The 24353-nt window shown below is 35.5% G+C and overlaps 1 protein-coding gene across 15 annotated transcripts in view; it reads right to left on the reverse strand.

The window, feature by feature from the left end:
- The window catches only part of MAP3K4 (mitogen-activated protein kinase kinase kinase 4), an 89557-nt gene that overhangs the window by 15818 nt on the left and 49386 nt on the right, over positions 1–24353 (reverse strand). For 11 of the 15 annotated variants that reach the window (XR_005858704.2, XM_046939188.1, XM_046939191.1 and 8 more), the window contains 14 exons: positions 23506–23748; positions 19436–19582; positions 17453–17610; positions 16935–17051; positions 16424–16523; positions 16238–16321; positions 14323–14589; positions 12384–12533; positions 11499–11660; positions 10415–10548; positions 8570–8648; positions 6070–6148; positions 4138–4234; positions 3181–3297 (listed from right to left, as the gene is read on the reverse strand). Coding sequence is in view for 14 of the 15 variants with exons in the window: in XM_046939188.1 (XP_046795144.1) it covers positions 3181–3297; positions 4138–4234; positions 6070–6148; positions 8570–8648; positions 10415–10548; positions 11499–11660; positions 12384–12533; positions 14323–14589; positions 16238–16321; positions 16424–16523; positions 16935–17051; positions 17453–17610; positions 19436–19582; positions 23506–23748 (1934 nt within the window). In the remaining variant the exon portion in view is untranslated. The remainder of the gene's footprint in view (positions 1–3180; positions 3298–4137; positions 4235–6069; positions 6149–8569; positions 8649–10414; positions 10549–11498; positions 11661–12383; positions 12534–14322; positions 14590–16237; positions 16322–16423; positions 16524–16934; positions 17052–17452; positions 17611–19435; positions 19583–23505; positions 23749–24353) is intronic. The other 4 variants (XM_040698142.2, XM_040698147.2, XM_040698146.2 and 1 more) reach the window with 4 other exon arrangements.

Here is a 24353-nt window from a genome sequence, read left to right on the forward strand (position 1 = left end):
ACGTAACACACTAACAAAACAGTTGCTGCAGGACATGGCTTGTGCCAGGTATAGGTATACAGTCAGAAGAGATTCAGCTTGGTGATAACCTGAGCCACGTTATCAGATGAAGGACGGTAACTTAATTCATATGCTTCCAGAGCATGACGAGTACAAAGTCAAAGCCCAAAATCACTAAGTAAGAACTAGTGGGCAGAGGCACAATTCAGCAGACAGGACACACAGTGTTAAATTATCTGTAGCCCAGGCCCTACCTCCTCCAGAAAGTAGAGTACAATTAGATACCTCAGAATAGGACTCAGATGAAGAAGCATGTTGAACAGAAACAGTACTGAGAGAAATGAGTCTTAGGCCCTTTAGGCTTCAGACACCTTTTTCCAGCTACCAAGATATTGATGAATCCATCCAGGTTCTACAGTAAAAACTGCAAAACTTTCTATGATAAATCCCTTTTGTACAAGGTTCTCTTTTCATTTTTTAAGGCACGGCAGGGAAGAGCTGTGATTGATGCCTTCTAATGTTTCAGAAGTATGAGCTAAGTGTTACTGGAAAATGAGGAATACTATTAAATCCTTCACCAACAGTTGACACAACAGCTGCATAGATATGAGAACACCTCCCTTCCCTACAATATGTTTTTCTAATTATATATTAGAAAAAAAAAGCAACACACAACCTTGAAAACATAAGCCAAAGACCAGGATACTCTCCCATTTGAATGTTCTCAATATGATGCGTGCTCTGTACTGCCTGCAACCTCAAACAGACTGTTGAAGTTTGATGAGGAACTGAGTGAGTGAAAATCCTCAATGCTCTTTGGGAAGTTGAGCTTTTAATCAGTAACACTAAGGAGATAAAGAGCAACATTTCTAATTGTACAGAGCTCAAAAACTCCTGATGTCTCTAAAATAAGGTAGTAACCAAATAGAAAAGTCTAAGTATCATAACTTTGAATGCAAATGTCTAAAATCCACCTTGGTCCTAATCTAGCCACCCAAATCCTTTACGGCGTGCATCCATAAAGACTGCCTGCATGCTCTCAGGCACAGAAATAGAGTAAAAGAGAGATACTTGCTAAATTTCTTCTCTGATCCTGGATAAATATAAAATGATGATAAATACAAAATGATGATCAGCTAGCTCAGAAATTAAACATTTATATACGTCATTAGCCCAAACGTAGTACAAATTTACATCAATCATCAAGCTCAATGTGAATAACTAAATATTACTGCTCTGGATTTTATTTTCCAGTTATACTGAACAGCTGTTGTGGTTGTTTTTTTTAAAGCAAAACTTCAACAGAACTATGTTGGTATTTATGCACTATGCACTGCCCAATTCAATTGATGTATCAAGTTTCTACATTCAATCTTTTATGGTTATGTAATGCTTATAATCATGCCATAAACATCTAATGAGATTCTGGAAAGTGCACAAAGTTTGTGCTTCTGCACTATTCCAGAAGCTGGACCCCATACCTCTTACATATAGAACCAAATGCCACTTTCTTGACCGCACAGATTCCACTTTCCTACTGAAGCACAAGTAAATGAAATCTATAATTAGGACTGCAATGTATTACAAGTTCTTTTGACTACATTAACAGCAGAAACTTGCTATAAATCTATTAATATAACTGTATAAAACTGTAATATTTGGCCATTCTCTTAACAAAACCAACTGAATAACAACCAGCAGATATCCTATGTAATACAGGTGGTTAAGCAGTGCTACTTAAAAATCCAAGCACTGCATGAAAAAATAAAAAACCCAGTCACAAGACATTTTAATACTAACCACCAGAAAAAGAAAACACGTAGAGAGCTACAAAAAAATACAGGTGTGAGATAAACAGGCATAGCCATTAGACTAAAGCACTGCATTCATGTTAACTTCCATATTAGACTAATGTACATTGAATTGCAATTAAAAGTAGAAATCTTATTTTTCTGCTTAATGACTATCTTCTAGCGCTAGAAAAAACAGGTCAAAATGCTAACCTACACAAATTGATTCAAGTGTGAAAGATGCACATATAGAAACTATGCCACTGTATTCAGCTGTGTCAAATTGTAACAGTCACCATTTCATTTGGTATCAAATCACAACAAAGACTACAGATATTGAAAAAGAGCCTCCTATCTCCACTCTAAAAACTATCTTCAAGCAAAGAGATACCTTGGCATTGTAAATACTCAAGATAAAAATCATCTTCATTTGTTGTATAAAGCAAAAAAAAAAAACAATCAAACAAGTTCTGCATTTGATTTTCAAAATCAAAAGAAACAAATTAATCTTTACCCTGTATGCATACAAAGCCGCCAGAATCTCCCAGTGAAGAATCTCTAGAATTTTACTTACTTGAAAGGGGCTTTTCAAGTGCATAGCACTGCAGATTACTGCCTGCTTTGTCTTTTTTTCAACAGAGGGCTTAAAATGGAAGCATGAAGGATAAAAACAGATAGTATGAATGACAAAAATTCAGGCCTTTTGTCAACAAAAAAGACTTGCAGGAAGGATACTATATACAAAGCTGCAATTTAATTCCCTCTTAAGACCTTAATACATGCTTTTGTGGTCCAGTTGGTATGGGTCGCAATTGAAAATCATATTTATTGAATGAAATATTTTACTTGTCTAATCTTGTTTGCCATCATCTAATGTTCCAAAATAATGATGGCAGATACTAACAATGCCAAAATCTAACAAAACAAAAATAAAGATAAAAACAAACAAAATAAATATCACATCTTAGGGTTGATGTGTACGTAAGTTGACTCTTGATGGCACGAAGTTGACTCTTGTATGTGAGAGTCAACTTCGTGCCAAGTGTTAGTTATCAATACAATTTAGTAAAGTTATACCAAACTGACTAGATTATGTTAATTTCATGGACATTTTCAACTAAGTAAGTTTGTTATCTACTGACTCCAAATGTCAGAAGCACATGCTTAAACTACAAATTTTGTTCAGAGATTTTAATTCTGAGAAGAGGTTTATCATCAATTTCTACAACATTAGATTCTACTCAAGTCAAACAGGAATGAAGAAGCCAGTGGAATATATGATGGGACGGGAAAGCATGGTGCAAATGACCTACTGGGATGCAAGTATGTGGAAACAGTTATATGGATGATGTAAGTAGAATGATACTGCTATGTCACAGAGTTGGGCTACCTGGTATCATTTGCACTGCTGACAGACTTAGGTTGAGTTGAGTCACTACCAATGGGAGCGGGGCGACTGACAGTAACGTTGCAAGGGTTCCGTGCATCGCAAGGGACACTCCGTGTGCTGTGGCAAGAAGAAAAACTTCAGGAAAGAGTTCAAAAAATAATAATGGATGGAGCTGAAAATTTACTTTAAAAATAAAATTCTGATTTAGGCATGACTTTCAATGCCTTCCAAACACATACAGACTTTTCTGTGAAACAATCTTGGGTCTCAGAAGCCTCGGGAAATGTCAACATGTACAAGAAAAATCATCCTTAAAATAATGACCTCCAAATCTTTAGATTAATGCCAACATCTGCCAGCAGCTAAGCAATTCTCAAAAAAGTCAAGTGTGTAGTTTGACTGTGCTGCTGTCCTTGAAAAATAAGACCTTCTGTGTTAAAAAGATGCATAGTGAGGTTTATATGAAAATTTTCATGTCAACTCTTTCAAAGGGAAGTGAACACATTCGTTGTTTTTAGGTTGTCAAAGACTGATAATGACACAGAAATGCCACCATATTCCAGAATGCTAAACTACAGAAACCACCATCACACTCATGTAGACTCTAAGTAGGGAAAGAAAAAAAAAAAAAGTTTTGCTATCAAGAAGTTTTCACTAAACTGAAACTTCTTCCATTTTTACAGAGTTTTCAGAAAAGACAAAAAGCACAAAAGTGACTTCAAAGCTGGGAAGCATGCACCAATAAAAACTGTAAAATAAAGGAGCAGAAGAGGAAAAGAAAGAAGTTTTATTGTCTTTAAAAGCACTTCTATAAAATTGAGATCACTAACATGCCAGCTTTTCCTAGCAGTTTTACTTCTAGGAAGAAAGATAAGATGTTCCACCCACAGTGTTCCAAGAGTCAGCACAGCCATGAGAGGATAAAACAGTTTAGAAATCTAAACTAATGGTAAATACCTGAAGCCTTCAGGAGTGGGGATGATAAGATGAGGATTCGGTGGATCACTATGGCATCGAGGTACTTTCACAGGACGGGGACTGTTCCGATGAATAGCTGCAAACATAAAAAAAAAGGTAAGATCTTAACTCAAATGTCAGAAAAACTCTTAAGGACATTTCAAGGCACTAAAGTAATAGTGACTGTAATTTCACAGAATTATGTGCAACCCAGCACATAAACAGCAAATAGAAGATGTATACTTACTTGAATAAAACTAAATCCTCATTATTTCAACTCCATAGTTGAAAGGATGTCTTATTATCTTACTTCAAAATAAATATTAACAAATTGATTAAAAATTAAAAAGCAAACAACACTATTATGTCCTTTTTGCATCACAATTGGGTTGTTCAGACAATAGAAAGCAAAATGAACTAGGGAAAAGACACATATGACAGTTTTATCAATACTAATGCTCTTCCCATAACAGTCTGCAAATAAATGGTGAACAGGAAAAGGGGTCATACCTAAATCAGCCACACTGACCTTATGTCTAGCTCATTCAGTGCCCATAAAAGTAGTTTACAGCATTTTCCCATTCCCCAACCTCCCCCTAAGTAATCAGAAAAATACGGTGACAGAAGATAGCTGATTGCTCATCAAAACCTGGGACAGTTCCCTTTCTGCAAGGCCAGATTAATCATGGCAAGCTGGTTTTCTGGCTTGTTTGCACTACCAGGCTGTCAGGACCAGTGCTGGTTTTCCTGTTATAATTTGCAAGGACACTAGCAGAAGGTAGAATCCAGCCCACGGAGGTGGATACATGCTGCTTCACAAAGGAAGAGGACAGGATGAAACACCAGGAGACTCCCTGCTGTGTATCTATAGGCAACAGCATGAATGCAAGTGAATCCTCAGCTTTAGGAAAGGGGGCAAAGATCACAGTGGGTTTAAGTCACTCAATACAGAATACAAATGGAACTAGTAATTCTTATTTTACTCCTGATCATGAGACAGAAAGGAGTATCTGCAATATCTGCAGCTATGATACAGTTTATGTTCAGTTACATTTATTTACAATACAGTATAAAAAGTGAATGCACAGGTTTTGCATTACAGTACAGAATTTGACTAATATATTAGTATTTTAGGCAATAAGTGGAAGGTTTCTCAGCTACAAAAGTTCCTCACTAAAAGTAAAACCTTCCTAAAATACTGAAAGACTTCCTCTTGGCCAAGTCAAATTACCTTCCCTTCATGTCATTGGCAATCAATCCTATCCAGGAAGTGGGCATCAGGAGAAAGACAGGAAGATGTGGTATTTTGAAAGTTAAACCACTCAGTGGACTTGGGAGGAAGAACAGAGAAACAGTGCTGAGAGAGAGGTATGTAAAAGAGAAACACAGCTGAGGAAACATCCTTCTTCTCATGATAAACAATGTAATATCTTGAACTTCTTCTTCTGCCAAACAAAGGTATTTTTTAAGCTGTGACAAGCTTTGGTATGGGAGAACTGTTTCCCATAGCTCTATCTCATGCCACTAAGTATAACTACTCTTTACCTCAACACTTATATAAGTCTGTCAGAAGTGTGAACACCTGCAGCACCGCAAAGAAAATTTGGGAGAGGGAGCTGTGAATGTCTGTCTGAAGTTATAACTGCTTCTTTAACCAACCTTTAGAAAACACAGTCCTCCAGAAGATCTGCAAAACTTCACAAGGATTCAAGGGCAAAATCAGACAAAAGCATCTGTAAAGCTTCTAAATTTCTTGAGTAAAACCACCATTTATCTATGTTTTCCTCAATCACAGTTTCCCATCAAGAATCACAATAGCCTTGAAATAAAATCTTTATTTCTCTTTCTAGCTTTTTTAAACTACTTTACAATCAAAACTATGTAACAATAGCAGCAAAACTCAAGAACCAACACCAGTAACTTCTGCCTTACCAAGGTACAGACCTGTAACAGGACTGTGAGGTTTTCCAATAACGTGGCCAATGCACTCATTCATCAGAGCTTGCAAACTCTAGAAAATGCAAACAGAAAATGTTGTGATATCTTATATTTCGAGAGAGTTCATAACAATATGGTAAATCTCACAGTAATAAAATGATACTAGTTAAATACGTAATATCTCAAAAACTACACCCTCCATTCCTCAGTCTACCAGCGATATTAAAGTTTTGGATGCATACAAGAGTTTTGACTGATATTTTTTTTTTTTTTCATAGAAAGTCTTAATTTTGCCTTGTCTGTTGACCTTGCCAAAACTCAGTAACCACGAGAACTGAACAATGATTCACCATAAAAAATGTTTCATAATATAAAGCTAGTGAAACTTACAATTATCCATCACTAATAAAAATGTACAATCAAGCTTGCTGGAACTAAGAAAACGTTGCAACAACCTCTGCTGCCTTCCCTCTGTTCCCTGACCCCGCTCCTCAATAAGAAACAGCGAAAGAATAGGGGTGAGAGTATGACAGCCTGAATGATAAGATGAAAGTCTGTAAAACAATGAATATGATGCACTGCACAGTAAAAGAAATCCACTTTCCTAACGTTCCCAGAAATAAGTAAAACTTTCGGGAAGGAATGTTTATTGGTCAGATCACTGACAGGCAATCTGAGCTTGATTCATGATTGTCCATGTAACCTCAAACAAACTATTAAATCTGACTGAATCAATTAACTTATCAGAATACCAGGGATAAAATTTATCTTCACAATAATGAAATAAAATCATTAAATAAAATCATGTTCTTTGGTACAGTTGCTATGAAAACCACTTCTAAATACCAGCCATTCAGACTAGTCAACATTTCTTCCAGAAATTCAAAAACTTACAGAAGACTGGAACTTGAAGCTAGATGCTAGACTAACTGAAAGAACAGTGATTACATTAAAAAAAAAAAAAAAAAAGTGTTTAGTCTGTGATTGGCATATCTTATCAACTTAGACTGAGCTTAAATCTATCTCAGCTTTAAATCTAGAGCTTCAAATCCAGACTTTTTATTTAATGCCATCAGGGACTATTTGAATAAGAGATTAAAGATTGATATAGGCGTTTCTAGGTAAAATGCTGTAAGCTGGTGTTATACAGCAGCCAAACTAAATTACCGCAAGGAGCTTCAAGTAACACTCTCCAAACCTGAAATCCAGCTTTCACAAAGCAAAACTTCAGAAATGCTGTGAAGGTTTTGGTTTTTCTCCCTTTCTCTCCTACTTGTTCCATGTCCGAACTTAATCTATATTACATAATATTGGCTTTGAATTTTCTTTGTACATGTGAAACCTCTGTCATAAAAACCCTATCTGAGGAAATGTCAAGGTATTTTAGATAATTATCAGTCAACAAACTAACTCATGCATGACTGTTTGTTAGCACACTTTCATGGTCACAAGAAAGTATCAGTTCCACTTATGGACAAAATTACCAGTTATTAATGTCATAGGCCACATTCTTTCCTCCTTAGAAGCTTCCTTATAAATAATGATCTCTAGCAAGATTGTAACACCAAAATACACACACATTACTGTTCAAAATAGCAGGTACCCTTGGAACTGCATCAAATCAGATAAGTAAAGCTGAGGGACTACTTCCTGAAACTACAGTATTACTGTATTACCATCACAAGCTTAACCTTGTCATTTAGGCAGACAACTGTTTTACAACAACACAGACACAGAAGAGTGAAAACGTAGCTTACTTGAGAGCTGTCGGCAAAAGTATAAGTAGAAACTAAACTACATAGTTTCTGTATTAAGCAAGACTAAAGAGGCTGGCATTTCATAACAGATCTTAAAACAAACAAACAAAAAAAAAATCAGAGACGCTCATATCTGCTGCTTTGTGGCAACTGTACTGTCACTTCTCCATAGTACTGTACCAAGATCAGAAATAAATTATCAGGATTTTTTTTCCACAGAAGAAAGGGGAAGGCAGAGCCATGAAAAAAAAGACCAGTTACAGTTTAATGGTTTTTAAAAAACAAGAGAGACATTCCTTAAAATCAATTTGATGCCATCACAATTTGAAGAAATATGCTTAAGCGATTGTGTTTTTGTATTCATAAGGTCAGTGAATTTTGGGTGCTAAGACTCAGAAGCTTCAATTCAGAAATTTATTAATAGGACATCTACATTTTTCAACTCTGCAGGAAAGCCTCTATCAGATTTCCCCAGAGACAGAAGGAGACAGCCTCCCAGAACAGTACAGGCAAACTGTCAGCAATTTGAAAATATTTAATGCCAGTGGTCAAAACCATACACTATTCATAACTCTATAAACTGAAGAGATATCACCATCAGTTATACACAACAGCAATTTTCAGAGCATCTGTAGTCAGACACAGCTTTATAAAAAACACCCCTGATAACAGACAGTGATAGAAACGCTTCACAAGTACTTAGAAATAAATAACAGTCAGAATAACTTATTCCATACCAAGAAATCATCTTCCGGGAGAGCCGAAATAAATGCTGGTTCAATGGCTTGAAGAAAATCAAAACCTTGAGTTGCCCACCTATCTCAGAGATAGACAACATGAATTACTCTTTGATGAAAGCCATCATAAGAGTTTCAACAACATCAAAGAAAAGCAAATGGCAGTTATAAAGATTTTTTTGCATACTTTCAAGAGGAAAAATAAGTAAGAAAACAATTTAATAGATTAAAGGTAACGTATTTAACTTATATTAATATTTGCTGAGTTACATGCAGATAAAGCTTGATTTTAACAAGGACACTGTCAAATAAAGCAAGCAGATGAATGTTGATGAATGTACTATATCAACCCACTGAATACTCATACATGTGCTATCTTCGGGGATGGTACAATCAATTCAACGCAACATTTTAGAGCAACAAGCCAAACCACAATGTCCCCCTTCCTAAACTATCATTTTTGAAACCAGATAAAAAAGAGTACTAATGATTTTTTTAAGAATCTGATCAGTACGAATTGGGCATCACTGATTGGCTTGAAAGACTTGCGCCTTTAGCTACTTTCCAACTACCAACCCAATACTGCTAGCTGAAACTGGCAGCTGCAGTCTACAAGGTACAAGTAAATTATCACAGCGAGCTAACTAGGCTATTCATACATGCTTCAGACTACCCACTCTTTCCTCCTCTTCTGCCTGCAAGTAAAATAGACCACCTCCAGGAAAGACTGCTCTATTCTTTAAGAGAAAAATAAAAATAAAAAAATAAATGAAATAAATAATAATAAAAAAAATCTGCAAGCACAGATCAATATAAAGCATCTATTATAAAGCAACAGAATTCCATAGAATTCTGATCTATCAGCTGCAAATACTGCAAAACCACGTAAATAAATGAAGCTACAGTATCATTCTTGTTCAGTTGCCCCAGCCTCTAGTTTACATCTTCAAGGTAATGAAGATAAGGCAAAGCCTGTTTCGTTTCTTTTTTCTGTTAGCATCCAGCAATAGAGTTTCACAGCACTAACTCTAAGCACAGTTTGAAAGACCACTAGGCCCAACAGTACTCTCAACAGACTGAGGAAACATGCATTTTGATATCTGTAATGTAGTTCTAGATATAGTTAAACTATAGCTTCATATCACTCAAAGCAGGAAATGTGGCTCAACCCATTTAATTTCTGAAATTAAGTTATGGATGAAAAAAGAGGCTTTGAAATAAAACTGGGAAAAGGAATCATGTGCAAGCAGAAGTAATTTGCATTGCAACAAAAACCATTTCACAAATACAAAGGCTGAATTCTAATATTTATATGCAATCACCAATCTGAAGATTTTCACCTGAGTGGAAACACTTCCTCCTCATCTGGGGGCCATACTTTCAGAAGAGACTGATAGAAAGGACTTGTACAGGAGGCAAAAGCTTTTATATGGACATCATTTCTGCAACCACACAATACAACAGTCCTTTCTCTGTACAATACTCTGAGAATGACTGTTGCATATTCAGCAGTCTTTATTGATGCCTGGTCGCATACTACTTTTGTCCAGAGCTAATGGCCCATACCCAGTTTCTGAACTGTTTGAGTCCAGTGATCTCCACTTTTTCCTCCTATCAACTAACAGGAGGCAAGATGTTCAGCAGAAGACTCTGCAAAGCAGCTGGGGGATTCATTTGGCTTTACGGATTTACAATTCAAATTACTTTCAAAACTCAAGTGCCAGAAGCATTAATAGTTTAAAAGAACTGCTTCTAAACAATTAATCACTGTTCACAGCATGAAGAGTCCTGCATATTATTTAAAAGTAACACAAATTACTATGACATTAACAAGTTTGCTGTTACCTGGGTCGAGTGCCTCGGCCACTCTCACATTTTGTTAGCACGTAGTTCATCCACTTTCTGGCAAAGCTGATATATTTGTCTCCAATTTTCTGCCTGAATTCTCCAGACATCAGACGAACAACTTCTTTATGGTACTGTAATAAATTAAAGATTACTTTTCAAATAATAATAGTAATATCAGAAGTATTATTTGCAATATTCACCAGAGTATTTGCAGGCTAAGAAAACTCTGTGCAGGGTAATAACCACATCCTATTCTCAAACAAAATGATTTTATGCAAGCAGTTGCCTAATTATAGAAAGAAATGTGAAAGTATACGACGCACCAAATGTGTTACAGTGAGGGTCAGCACTTGAGCCATATTGTATTATTGTGTACATATGGGCATATGCTGATGTTTAACAGTGTACACATCATTTAAGTAATATCCTACATAAATGCTCAGATACATAATCAGAGACTGAACCTCAAAGTAATGTTTATTTTCAGTTGTATTACAGATAATCCAGAGAAAAAAAGGAGTTGTATATACACACATTAAAAAAAAAAACAAACTAGAAATATCAGATGTTTTTTAGAAGACCATCTTTAATGATGTTAGTGTACTATACAATCTCAAAAAAAATCTAGAAAGTTACAAAGGTCACAGGAATCAAATAAGAAAACATTATACATTATATAAACATGACATTTTCTCATCAGCACTGTAGGGAAAACACTCAAAAGCCATATTCACTACATCAAAGAACCGCCATAAACTTTGAAAGGAAGGCTCTAATGTCTTTTTAAGCTACTCCTTGTTGAAAAACAGCGAGAAGCCAAGTTACACAATGACACTCAATACCAAAGAATATTTCTGATTTCATCTAGAACATAACTAGGTAGCAGATCTTGCAAGACTACACTCGAATTTAGCAAGTTCTTAACACTTTTTAGAGTTTCAGACATTACTAATTGGAGTCTGTAATATCTCTCTGTTCTTTTTCAATCCTTTTCATTCATAGTTTTTAAGTGTTCCGCTAGTTTCATGTCAATTTCACAAAACACATTGTCATCATTGTCATTAACTTTTTGTTTCCTTACCTCAAACCCAAAATTGTAAGCCTGAATCATGGCTTCCCGGTAGTATTGCTGCAAAGTCGCAGATTCAGATTCATCAACTTCAGCATCAAACTCAGATGTGAACATATGATCAACTCTGTCAATGGCACTGCTTATCTTATTGCATAGCTGCAATGCATCATTCTAAATAACAACAAAAAAAAAGGATCAAACTATTATTTATATTCAACTGTTGAGTAGATTAAGGCAAACACAAATCTGATGATTACATTATTTTAAATGCAAATGTACTTTAACGTCACCACAATTCATTCAGTCTCAGAAAAACAAATACTTCTCAGAATTTGCACTAAGCGAGTCCTATAATTAAATGCAGTATTGCAAATTCAGTTTGTTTGCTTGTATGAGATTAATTTTAAAAACAATGGAAGCAAAGGAAAAAAAAAAGAAAATGAGTTTTATTATGTGACCAAGTCATTGGTGGTATTCTAACTATGATCTGTATATGGAAATACAGGGCCTTGATACTGCAAATTCAACCCAGAAATATCTTAGTGTTTCTGGATCTTTAAAAAAGCAAAATAAAAATCAAACACTTCCCCTCCATTCACTAATCCTCTCAAACAAATACATTATTTTTTCTGTTACTATATTTCTATTGCATTACGGACTTGTTCCCCACTTAACTAATATAAAAATAATTATACTAATATTGCTCAAAATTACACTCACACATCCTTAGCAAAAACAGAATGAAAACGGTACTGAAAATAAATTCCGATGGTCTTGCACAAACTACAGCTGTAGAACATCATTAGCATTGCAATCGAGTCTCCTTACATACCTCTACTTATCAGTGATCAAAGTAAAATCATTTTTACTCAGATAATCTGGAAAACTGCTTACCTTTAGTTGCTGCAGAGCTTTGGCAATGACTGGTTGGCTGGATGTCTGTTCCTGGTGGAGTGATATGAGCCCTTCTATAGACTGTTGGAAAGCTTTTCGCTGACTCACAAGGTGGGCAGACTGAATGACTACGAGAAGGAGGTTGTCAACCTAGGAATATGAGATACCACTAGTCCTTATGAACAAAACCTTCCCTCTACAAACATGTCCTGCATTGGCAAATTCCAACTGGAAATTTTTCTAGCATATTATATGGTTTCTCTCTTTGCTACTCATCAGAATTCTTAATTCACACCAAAAAGCTTGATGCTGGCAACACAGCTTGATAAACACTCATCTTTCAAGCAGAGGTGTATATGGTTAAATGCCACAAGAAGTTTTCAAGGGGAATATACTACTGTTCATTTCTGGAAAGGTGATTAACTTGGGAAACGCTATGTTAAAAATTATCTTCAAAATAGTTATACAAAGGTAATATGTAAGTATAATAATTATACCTTCTCCAAGCAGACAGAGGTAACAACCAACATAAAGAGATTTTATCCAAGTGAGGTAATATATTTGAGAGGAACTGTAAAAAACATTGATTTAACCCATGGTGTTTGCTCAGATTTTGAAAATTACTAAAATATAAGAGTATGTTTGGAAAACCAGAGCTCTGATATTACAGACTTTTTATAAAAGTACACAGAATAGCAAATGGAGCTATCTTTGCCGTGGCACTGTGGTTCATATCCTACACTGTCAATTTCAAAATACAGAAAAGGGAGCTGAAAAATATTACAAAATTATACTTATTTCATCTGCATTTTTTAAATATTCCCAATAAACAGTATTTTCAAGCTCAAATTTCTTTAAATTTTGATGGCATTCTTCTATTCTTTAAAAAACACCTTTTCTCAAGTTTAAATATTTTCTCTAGTTTACAATTAAAGCATGCTATTTACAACACAGGACACAGCAACCTTTCTGAAGAACTTTTTACCTCTTAACTTTTCAATATACACTTCAGAAGAGATTATTAAATGCTGTGTAAACACAAACATAAATTCATCCATGTTATATTATCTAAGTCAGATGGGATGCCATTTGCAAACTAAATTCCATCTTCTTCTGTTTTCACTTACTGAATGAAATGTTACCTTTACTACAAGTCCAATGAAATTTTAAAAACTTAATTAAAAGCCTTGCTTGCAGATAAACAGTGCTACATACAGAAGTGTCATTTTCAACTGCTTGTAGCTGCTGGAGGCCCTCAGAACATCTGAGGCCACACCCGGTGATACAGAAAATCACTCTGTTAGTAGACAGGAGAGCCCATTTATGGTAGGGATCCAAGGAACTGTATGACATACTAAAAGGAAAATTCACTTAGCTTAACATAAGGGCATGCAAACAGGAAGGGAATTGCAGCTGGCTCAGATACTATAGCACAGCAGAACTACTGGCAGGAACCCCCACCGGCCTGGAATGAGGGGAAGTATGACTGGAAATATTTCTTCCTAAAGAGCTGCTGAACATCCAGTAACTCCACAGATATTTTACTTCAAATGTCACAATTCACTCAAGACTGAAACTGATTTGTTTCATGTGTCAGTGTGTGGAAAACATGCAACCGACCTACGTTACTGCAGATTGGTGAGTTCTTAATAAAATGTGAAGGTCAACCCATCCGAACACCAAATAAGACTTTAAAATGTCTTACTTCAAAAATCTATCCCTGAAAAATGTACATGGTAGAGATTAATACTTTTAAGAAACATTAAAATTCAGTGGAGTCTACTAACACAGCTAAGAATCAATCTTATGCCATCATTTAAATTACTACACATAAAGTGAAACATGCCTCACTTAAATCATTTTGGTTAATCTGGAAGGAGAAGACTTCAAAAAAGCGTGGAGATCACACAAACAGGCAAAACAAAATGAAGCAACCCACCTGCATGCTTCGTAGCGTATCAACAGTTTCCACTTGTGGCACTACTTTGACTGGTTGGCCCTCCCATGCACTCCACATGTCACCTAATTCATGGTCTTTGTCACTGTGTTTGGTCATTATTAAATAGGCCTCATATGCAACCTCATCTGAATCTTTTGAGCAATCTTTCCCAGCAGCCGCATTTAGGAGCTGCAAAATCACAGACTTTTCACCTGCAATACTATTTGGGACAAATACTTGTAAATTCTCGAGTCCAGGGATTTGTACCTGTAAAAGAAAATAAGATGAGATTGAATGAATGAATTTCACTTTCTCCTGAGATAATTAAAATAGAGACACGTCATCTAATTTAAACAAGTTATGTCAAGTAGCTGTACAATATGCATGCTAAAGCAATATTTTTAACCAAGTCATGAGTCAGAATCGAACTGTGAAAACAGCAAAATAGTTGATCTCTGATCTGTCATAAGGTAACTGATGTAGAGTTTAAGTTTAGTTCTTTCTTTTCAGAGTTGGATGCCATCAAGCTAAGACAAAACACTGCACTCAACGTTTTTAACACAAGGCAGGTATATTTCTCAATTAAAATCACTATTATCCATAGGTCAAAATAAAAGCTTTAACACTGTTAATGAGACCTAAAACAGTTTCCCAAAACTAATGTGCATCTGACTGAGTAGGTTCTAAAAAATTTCAACTCCCTACACAATGCTAGAAGGCCAGTATATGAAGTGTTAATCACCAAAAGTGTTAATCACCAGAATATGTCTTCTTGAGAAACTTAAAAAAGGGGAAAGGTAACACATAAAAGCAGATAAATCTTAAAGACTTCACAATAGATTATTTAACCCACATGCTCAAACAAACTTTTCAAAGTCAAAGTTCAACCTTTTCTTCAACAATGTGCATATGAACAATAATACTGCCTTTAACTAAATCCAGTACTGTGTCTTAGAGCAGCAGTGTGAGTAGGAAACAGTATTTTTTAAAACTAAACAAAAATTGAAAATTTCCGTGACCACTCTCTCTTTTAAACAATTCACAGACTACAGTCCTGCTAAATCAGATGCTTTGGATTTATTTACTTATTCAGATTATGGATTAGGCTGGAAAGGAGTTCTAAAGGTCATCTGATCCATAATATTTTTATCCATATATTTAACAAAACCTGATGTGCTTCTCTCCTATGAACTTGTCTGTCTTCCCTCGAACCAACATCCCTTTTTAGCAATCACTCATTTAAATCCAACAGGAAATTTCTCACCAAAAAAATCAGTCAGTCAATTGTTACCCAATTGGAAATGACGTACTTTAAACACATATAAGGCAAAAAAAAATAGTGCAGCAGATCCAAATAAATATAACTAATTGAAACAGTTGATTTATTTAAATTCAAATTACAAGACTAGATGACCTAGGAATAAAGCATGAAACCATTTGTATGGGAGTTTATAATGTAGTCAGTATTGGGCACCTGTGCCCAATGGAGTGAATTTAATTTTGCTGTGCAACAGTTTTCTAGAAACAGTTAATAGAATCATTAAGGTTGGAAATGACCACTAATGTCATCTAGTCCAACCATCAACCCATCACCATATGCCCATTCCTTACTAAGTGTTATTATTCCGCTCTCACAAAATGGGGAAGTGCTACTGCAGCATTGTTGCATTTCCTAAATCAGAAATCTTTGGAAGGGCAAGGAATTACTCTCTTCTCCCACAACATTAGCTATCATTCTCACACAAACACAGACAAAGAAAATAATTCTACTGCCACTATTTAGTATTAAATACGTGACAGTTTAAAAGTTGAGATATACAGGTGACATTAAAAAATTGAAAATATTAACATAAATATGCTTTGGTGCTTTGCGTAGCATCCCCACACTAATTTCATGCATTTGAACTGAATTTACCTTCACATACTCTTTCGTTTTCAGAGCATTCAGAAGATCTCGGACAGGGGCTGACAATGCAAACTCTGCTGCTATTTCAAGGTCCTAAAAGCAACATCAAAAGAATATACTTTCAAACTAAATTTATTTAAAGCATACAAATAATAGTGAACATCAGTAAATCACATGAAACTACTTTTAACTTACCTTCCTCAGCATTTTAGCAAATCCAAGAGCCTTGGAGGCCCTTTCTCTAGCTTCATGAAACAGTTCTTTGAGTGCTCGGCTGGTCTCTATGACAGACCTCCTGAAACATTGATAGGCATGAAGTGACAGTGTTTTAATAAAACATGTTAACATTTACACAGCTATTAGAAGATTTTTTAATTTGTCTATCAATAAAAAGATCATAGAAAAAAATATTTACAAGGAGATGATTAAAATCAACCGAACTTGTCCAAACACATTTTTGTTATGGATATAAAAAGAGAATTTAAAGATCATTAGATAACAATTTCTGAGATCCTGAATTAAAAGAAGGTTATTAGGTTCCAAAAGGATGATTTCATATTACTACATACAGAAATATCAGCAAAAAAAGTCTATGGAATGTCACATTTACTAAGTTTTCATTCTAAGAATTAAAATGCAGTATATACCTGTCAGGGGTAAAGAAACACAAGTGTGCTTATTATTATTAAGCCAAAGGGCTTAATACCTTATTTCATCTGATGCAGTACTGTCATCGGCACTGGCCCAAAATTCATCACAACTGTCTTGTAGTCCAGAATCTAAAAATATTCCTGTAGATTTCAGCAGCATTCCTGCAATATCACTGTAGCAACAGAAATGGTGGAACTTCAGTCTTATTCAGGGTAGCATGGCACCTTAAACTTCTTCCTACTCTATCCAATGCAAGAGAGCTGTGTTGCCAAGTTTAACTGAAGAAGCAAGCAGCATCTTGGGGGCCCTCTGTTACTCTACGTGTACACGGCTAGCAGGAACAGGGACTTTCCATTTTAGCAGCCATTCCAGTTATAGCTAGAAGTAAGAATAATCTGCACTTACTGAATCCCATAGCTACGCTCAGTGTAACAGTCCAGTAGTTCGCAGAAGGACTATTACCTGCTTACTGGAGCCTCAAGAAGCCCAGTCTGGGAACCCTGAACAAGTACTAACTTGCATAAAAATGTGGAACAAATTGGCACCGTAAACCTACCAGTAATTAAAACCTACCAAAATAGTTTTCCAGCTTGAGCTTCTCCTCCTCTTATATATGGAGTTATTTCTTTGGTGAAATTCCATTCTTCCTCTAGGAGATTTTTTAAACTATGAGATGCTTGAGGTAACTGCTGTAGCATTTGGATCCAGCTTCGCATGTAATCAAAGTAAACCTGCATACAGAAAGAGATCATTTAAACAGAAATTGTTACACAACCTGAAACTAAGGACTATGACCTACCAAATCAACAAGCAAACTTAGTATTATACAATTCATAGAAAACATTTCTACATGTTTTGTTTGCCAGAATGAAAATGAGTTCTGCCTTTCCACAAAAAATCGTGCAACTTATAACTTGGGAAATAAAAAGTAGTGCTGCAGTACACTCTCTACAATACTTTCCCGAAAATTATTGTAGTAACATCACATTACTTGCTGTGCTGCTATCTGCCACCATACTGCTGAATACGTACTGTAGTTTGAGCTACTTAAAGCAGAGCTACTGAAATAAATAAATAAATAAATTCCTAAATCTTTTATTAACTGGATTATTCCAAAATATTTGGATCCATATTCCTGGGTACGGATAAGTGCAGAGAACAAGCTGCTCAGATTCTGTTATAACTTATATCCCTTCACACCAACCCTTACTTCTCATATATTTTTATTTTTTTTATTACTATTACAGTTTTAAACTAAAAAAAAAAAAAAAAAAAAAAAATCCAGGTAAGTACAATTCTTCAAACATTCGCCCTTAGGGATCATGCAGAACTCAAAAAAGAAAGCAACTATTTAACCATATATTTTGGTTGGATAATCCATAAAATCAACAAATGGTTCATTAGAAATGGATAAAATTTCCTATTTTTTTCAGGTATTTTCAGATCACAGTGCTATAATACCAAGTTATGGAAAACCTTAAAATTCTACTTGACAGTGGGCAGACACTGTGGTGCTATTCTGAATTCTGATAAGATTATTTCAGCTTGCACAGTCCTGTCACCATCCCTTTCATGACTTATAAAATGCAACATCCTTATACAATTAAAACTGCTGTCAAAGTTTGAGATCTTGCCTCACAGCACAAAACACTACAGCTACATAACAAAATAAGTAAGGAATTTCAAAACAGACAAGATGAATAATTTTCCTTTCACCTAGACAGGTCATTTCTGCTGGAAGTTTCTTGAAATTTCAGATGTCAATAAAGCCAGACAGGCTGCATAAGAAACTTGAGGTGTAACAGTGTATTTTCCCCATCACAGGCAACAAAAAGCAGGTAATAAGAAAAAGCTATGTATCCTCAACAACTGATAGTGCCAGCAGCTCTGCTGATAAAACACTAGTAAATAAGGTACTGAAGTGTATCTTACTGTTCTTGGTTTTATTTGTTCTTTGGTTTTTCCCCCCAGAACTGTGAGGACTAAACTCATACAACTCAAAAATAATAAAAAATAAATCGCATCTAAAGGAACAGCAATTTAAATTAAATTTACCTGATTTAAATATTTCATTTAGGACTATTCAGAAGTAGGGCACTTACCTTGAAGATCCTTTTGTGCTTTGCTTATTACAATAATGAACACAAATTAAAAATAAGGCACCTTTCATGGATGAACGTCAGGTATTAAAGTATTAAGACACAATGTTGGTCGAACAATTGTATTTTTTTATTCACTACTAAAAGGTTATTAAACATTTAAAAAACTGTATGCAATTGACAGGTCTATTTATGAAGCATTTTCTTGTTAAGTACACGCTATTTACAGATCTACTGTTCCACAGTCCAGTAAACAAGAATTAGTATTGTTTTAAATGACAATGCCTATTATACTATCTTTACAAGTCCTTTAGAAGAATAACATCATGTTAATGCAGCAGAACAACAACAGATTAGCAATATCTATATGTAACAGGAACAGTACACATCTACGAGTATTACTCAGACCAGTAATCTTAGTAGAACTCCAAATGCCTTCCCTTGTTTTGAAGCTTACCATCAACATTTTATGCAGGTCCTCTTCAAAAGCATCAATGTTGCAATCAATCTTTTGCAAGTCATCTAACACCTCACGCAACATAAATTGGTAATATTGCTTCATTAACAGGCCACCCTTCAGAACCTCCTTACACTCCCTCACTAGCTGCAAAAGAAAAACCCAAAAACCGGAGTCAGTCAAGACACTACTCGTAAATTGTCTCCAGGATATGAAAACTTAATTTTGTCAGATGTTTGTCTTAGTTTATCACTGAGCAATTTCTAAACGCTTTCAGAAATGCATGCAGCTCACTCTGTATGTCTCCAGGAGAGATCTGCACTAGTTCGCCAGGATTACCTAACTGCCATTGCATCATTTGCCACATAACTGTAAATGGAGATTGGAACTGACATTTCATATTGTTTTCCACCCAGGGCCATAGTAAGCACCTCGTTGGACATTTGGAAGTGGGCAAGAGGTCTCACGACAACCAAAAGCAACTTTAAACAGAAGTCATGAGTAATATGCAGTATATTTGACAGACACTTGGAGACTTATGAGAAATATGTTACTACACGAATTTGATTTTCAATCTATTGGTCAGGAGTCCACAACTCCAAAACCTGTACCTGAGAAGCAGTTGGCACTCCTTTGCTGTTTCACTGGAAAAGGCTAATATTAAGCAAAAAATCTTTTGACCACTACACATGTTTGCTTCTAGCCAAACAGTGGTCATTCTTACCTGAAAGCATACAACTTTTATCTTTTTAAAGAAACATGCACAAGCACAAACGCCGGAGTACATAACACAATAGATTTCAAACCTCCACTAGCAAACACCTCTCTCAAAACCCCTTCCAGAGCTAAGTGTGTATTCTTTCGAAATTATCATCAGTCTCCAGGTCTGACATCCCAACCTTTTTTCAGCACTGAATTCACTAAATTCAGAGTCTGAGATCAAAGGAGGAAAGAGAAGGGTTCGTTTGGGTGGTCAGAGGGGATGGAGTCGTTGGTTGATTAACCTTTTTGAACTCCTTTGTAATGGCTGTCCTGGCAAAAGAAAATATCACTATCTTAATATGTGAGAAAGTACAATGGCATGAAGGCAAAAAACCCACAGCCACAATACAGCAAGAGTACTTTTGAATCTTTTACAGGCCAAAACACAATACACTATGTCCTCTCGGCATGCAGTGGAAAAACAATGGTAGCTTTCTAAAGTCAATCTTACATCTGTTAGCAGTTCAAGGAAAAAAAAAAAAGGGGGGGGGGGTAGAACCCACAGTAATTTTCTATAATGTGGAAATCTAAAAAACAGACACTTATATCCCCAGAGTGTCTTATTTAAAAATGAAATTGTGTTCTCCACTCAATCACATACAGTGTACATAGTGGTAATCTATTGTTCCGTTTGAACCCTGGGGGTTGGTGCTGGGTCTGGTCCTGTTCAATATCTTCGTCAACGACCTTGATGAGGGGATAGTGACCACCCTCAGTAAGTAAATAAGGAAAGCATCATTTGTTCAAAGAATTTAAAATTGGTATCCAATAATCAATCTGTTATTCACAGAGACAGGTGAGACTTGGTAGTATCACTTGTCCCTAACACTTTACTTCATACTATGGTACACTTTACAGATACTAGAGAAGTACTTCTAATCCTTGCAGAGAATCCCTTGTCTATTTCAAGATAAAATACTATTAAAACACCATTAAAAAGAGATTTCTTATTTAAATAGTACTGCCCATACAGTAAGGTACTGTGTTATTCAATAACAGAGCATAGGATTTACAAAAAGAGCAAACTACAAATACGTAATACTAGTTTTAAATGTCAGCTTTAGAAACAGAAACTTACAAGGCAGTAAGCAAATCAAAAACATGGTCTATAAACTGAAAACACCACCATTATCGGTTTGTTTGATGTGTCATTTTTTGTTTAGGGTGCTTGTAGAAGACTTTCTTTTCTGCAAAGGAGGTGGTATTGGTCAGAGCCTCTGGAGTACCATAGTTTAGAGCAAGCAATTTTATAAGATCTTTTTTTTCTTAAGTATTTACTTGACCTACAAATTCATTACCTGTCCCTCAACATTTAAATTTATCCATTTCAAATTTTCAAAACTTATATCAACATCTACTCTAAATGACCTATAATTATACCTAACACATAAAATCCAATCAAGCAGAACCAGTCAACTAGTCAGTACACTGTGGCTCCTCTTCAGACAGAATCAGTCACTTAGCAGACAACCAGGTGGCTGCAACTTTTCCCTTTTCAGCCAGGTCAGGCTACCTACAAGTAATGCGTACTACATTACAGCTAACAGTCAATATGCAAAATGTTGTCAGCTAACTTCAAGGGACTGCTGATCCAAAAATTTCAGGAAGCAACATGCTGGCAGAGGCTGCCCAGAGAGGGATGCCCCATCCCTGAAGGTGTTCAAGGCCAGGTTGGACAGGGCCCTGGGCAGCCTTGTCTAGTATTAGATATGGAGGTTGCTGGCCCTGCACGCAGCAGGAGGGGTTGGAGCTTGATGACCCTTGAGTTCCCTTCCAACCCAAGCCATTCTACAATTCTATGTACTGTTAAGGCTATCCAAATAGAGTGCTGATAGATACTGTTTTTACCATCCAAACACAAATCCTTTGACTGCCTTCTTCTTTAATTGTTAAAACATATATTCAAATATTGCCTGGTTAATAAGCATGTGGGTAACAGAATTTCTAAGAAATAGCACCTGCATCAACTTACAGCATGCTATAGTGCTTCTGGTTACAGATCTAAGGGATCTTGAAGAAGAAAGTATGTAAACTGAACTCTTCTAATACAGTGTCCTATAATCTAGAAATAAAAATCTTCAGGTGCACTGATCTAATTTCTCCACTGAATCTTGTAAGGAAAAAGCTTTTATGATGGTAAATCCACTTCTTAGCACAAACTCAAGGTAGGTGAGAATCATCTTGAACTACTGATATTGTGTGGGATAGTAAGCATTTGCTCAGTTAAATTCATTTTTTCAATGTAATTAGTGAGACAGTACACACAATCAAAACAGTTGGTAATAAATATATTGTTTTCCAGGAAGAAATAGTCATTTTTGCACAACTCAAATTCCATACATGTAACGTAAGGGCAAAAATATAATCTGTCTCTGTGAAAGAAGGATGTTGCACTTTATAATACAGTATACTATTCTATAAATATGACCATTGGATTGAACTCCCTCACTAAAAGAATTGTCAGAAACTGATGTGGCTGGGACCATAAAGTACCCAGGCAATTGATTTTTGAGTTCTGAATAGCTGGAATGTGAAATCATCCTCAGTCAGAGAGTATATTTAAAAGTTCACCCTGAAAGACCACCTGACAAAGCCATATTCTGGTTATATTCACCAGGGAGCAGGGACATGAGTTTAGGTCAAATTTTTCAAAGTCCGGTCCAAGACATATTGATACTATCTGAACAGCCTTTCTCGTATGAGATAACTATCAGAAAAGAAATCCTCATGGAAAATTCTCAACCTGTGACAGGACTCACAATCTCGGGTTACTACACTTAAAAAGATCAGACATTTGCATTAAAAATATTGCACAGTAAGAGCATGTTTTTCCCCATTTCGTTTTTCTTCTTGGTCAACTTACAGTATGCGTCGACACCACACTGGTAGAGGTCTTACATGCACAAAGAAAAAAGGCTCAAATGAAAGGTATAACAAACATATAAACCCTTAAATCAGTTCCCATAAACTGGTTACTCTGCCTAGAAAACCCACATACAAATAAGTGCGCTGAACATTACATAGCTTGTAATGCAAATGGAACAAACACTGTTTACATTCGCTGGCTGATAATTCTTTAATCACCAATTTTGATTCCCGGATGTCTAAATCGGAGAGGTATACATAACCAGTTGTTTACCATGCAAAAACCACATCTCCATACGATATAAAGACAATTTATAGAAATTATTACGTAATTATATACTCTCATTTCTTAAATAAATCCTATTTAAATAGATGATCTTATTAAAATGAAAGAGACAAAGTAATTTCAAATAGAAAAAAAATTAAAAACACTTGAAGCAAACCTGTTTAATACTCAAAAGAGATGGCTCCCCAGCAGGCCTTTGTTCCAACCTTAGCTTGAGACATTCATGGATAACATTGAGCAGGACTCGGCAAAGGACCAAGAATGCAGGTTCAAAAGATGGCAAATCCATGGATTTGAGCTCTTCCCATGATACAGTGCTGCATTTTTGCTCACAGCAAGGTGGGGAATTTAATAACTGCACGTAATCTGAACACAACATGGGATCTGGACATTCTGAAAACTGTAACAAGAAATAGGTATCATAAAAAGGATCCCCAAATTCTTGAAGATTTAGGGTGTAATTAAAGCAGCACACAAAAAAGACTATTTTTAACAGGTAAGGTTCTATTACAGCTGCCTATTAATTAATTGGCAAATCAACCCCAGAAGTTTCGATTCTATTTTTATTTTTTGTTTAGGTAGTGAGTTTTTTGTTTTGTTTTGTTTTTTTGTCTTCTTGTTCTTTTTAAAGCTAACACTATTTCTTTTATTTTTTTTTTTTTTTAATTTGAGGATCATCATACTTAGGTTAACACAAACGTACCCTTGGGAGTGAGCAACACAATTTTTTACTTTATGTTACTGATTTAAAATAATTAAATCACTGATTAAACATCAAAAATCACTACACAAGAAGAAACTGATGTTTGTGGTTATCACAAACACAGCAATTAAGCCTAATACAATATAGGAATATATGTACTCAAATCCTTACCAGGTACAATACTTGAAATTTTCACAATATATTAAAAATAGTAAGAAATAAAAAGGCTTTACACTAATGATTATGAACTAAGAAACAAGTCTGCACTTGTTTAGGTCAGGCAAGTAACATCATTCTTTTTC

Source organism: Gallus gallus, chromosome 3 (assembly GCF_016699485.2).
Source record: "Gallus gallus isolate bGalGal1 chromosome 3, bGalGal1.mat.broiler.GRCg7b, whole genome shotgun sequence".
Lineage (NCBI taxonomy): Eukaryota > Metazoa > Chordata > Aves > Galliformes > Phasianidae > Gallus > Gallus gallus.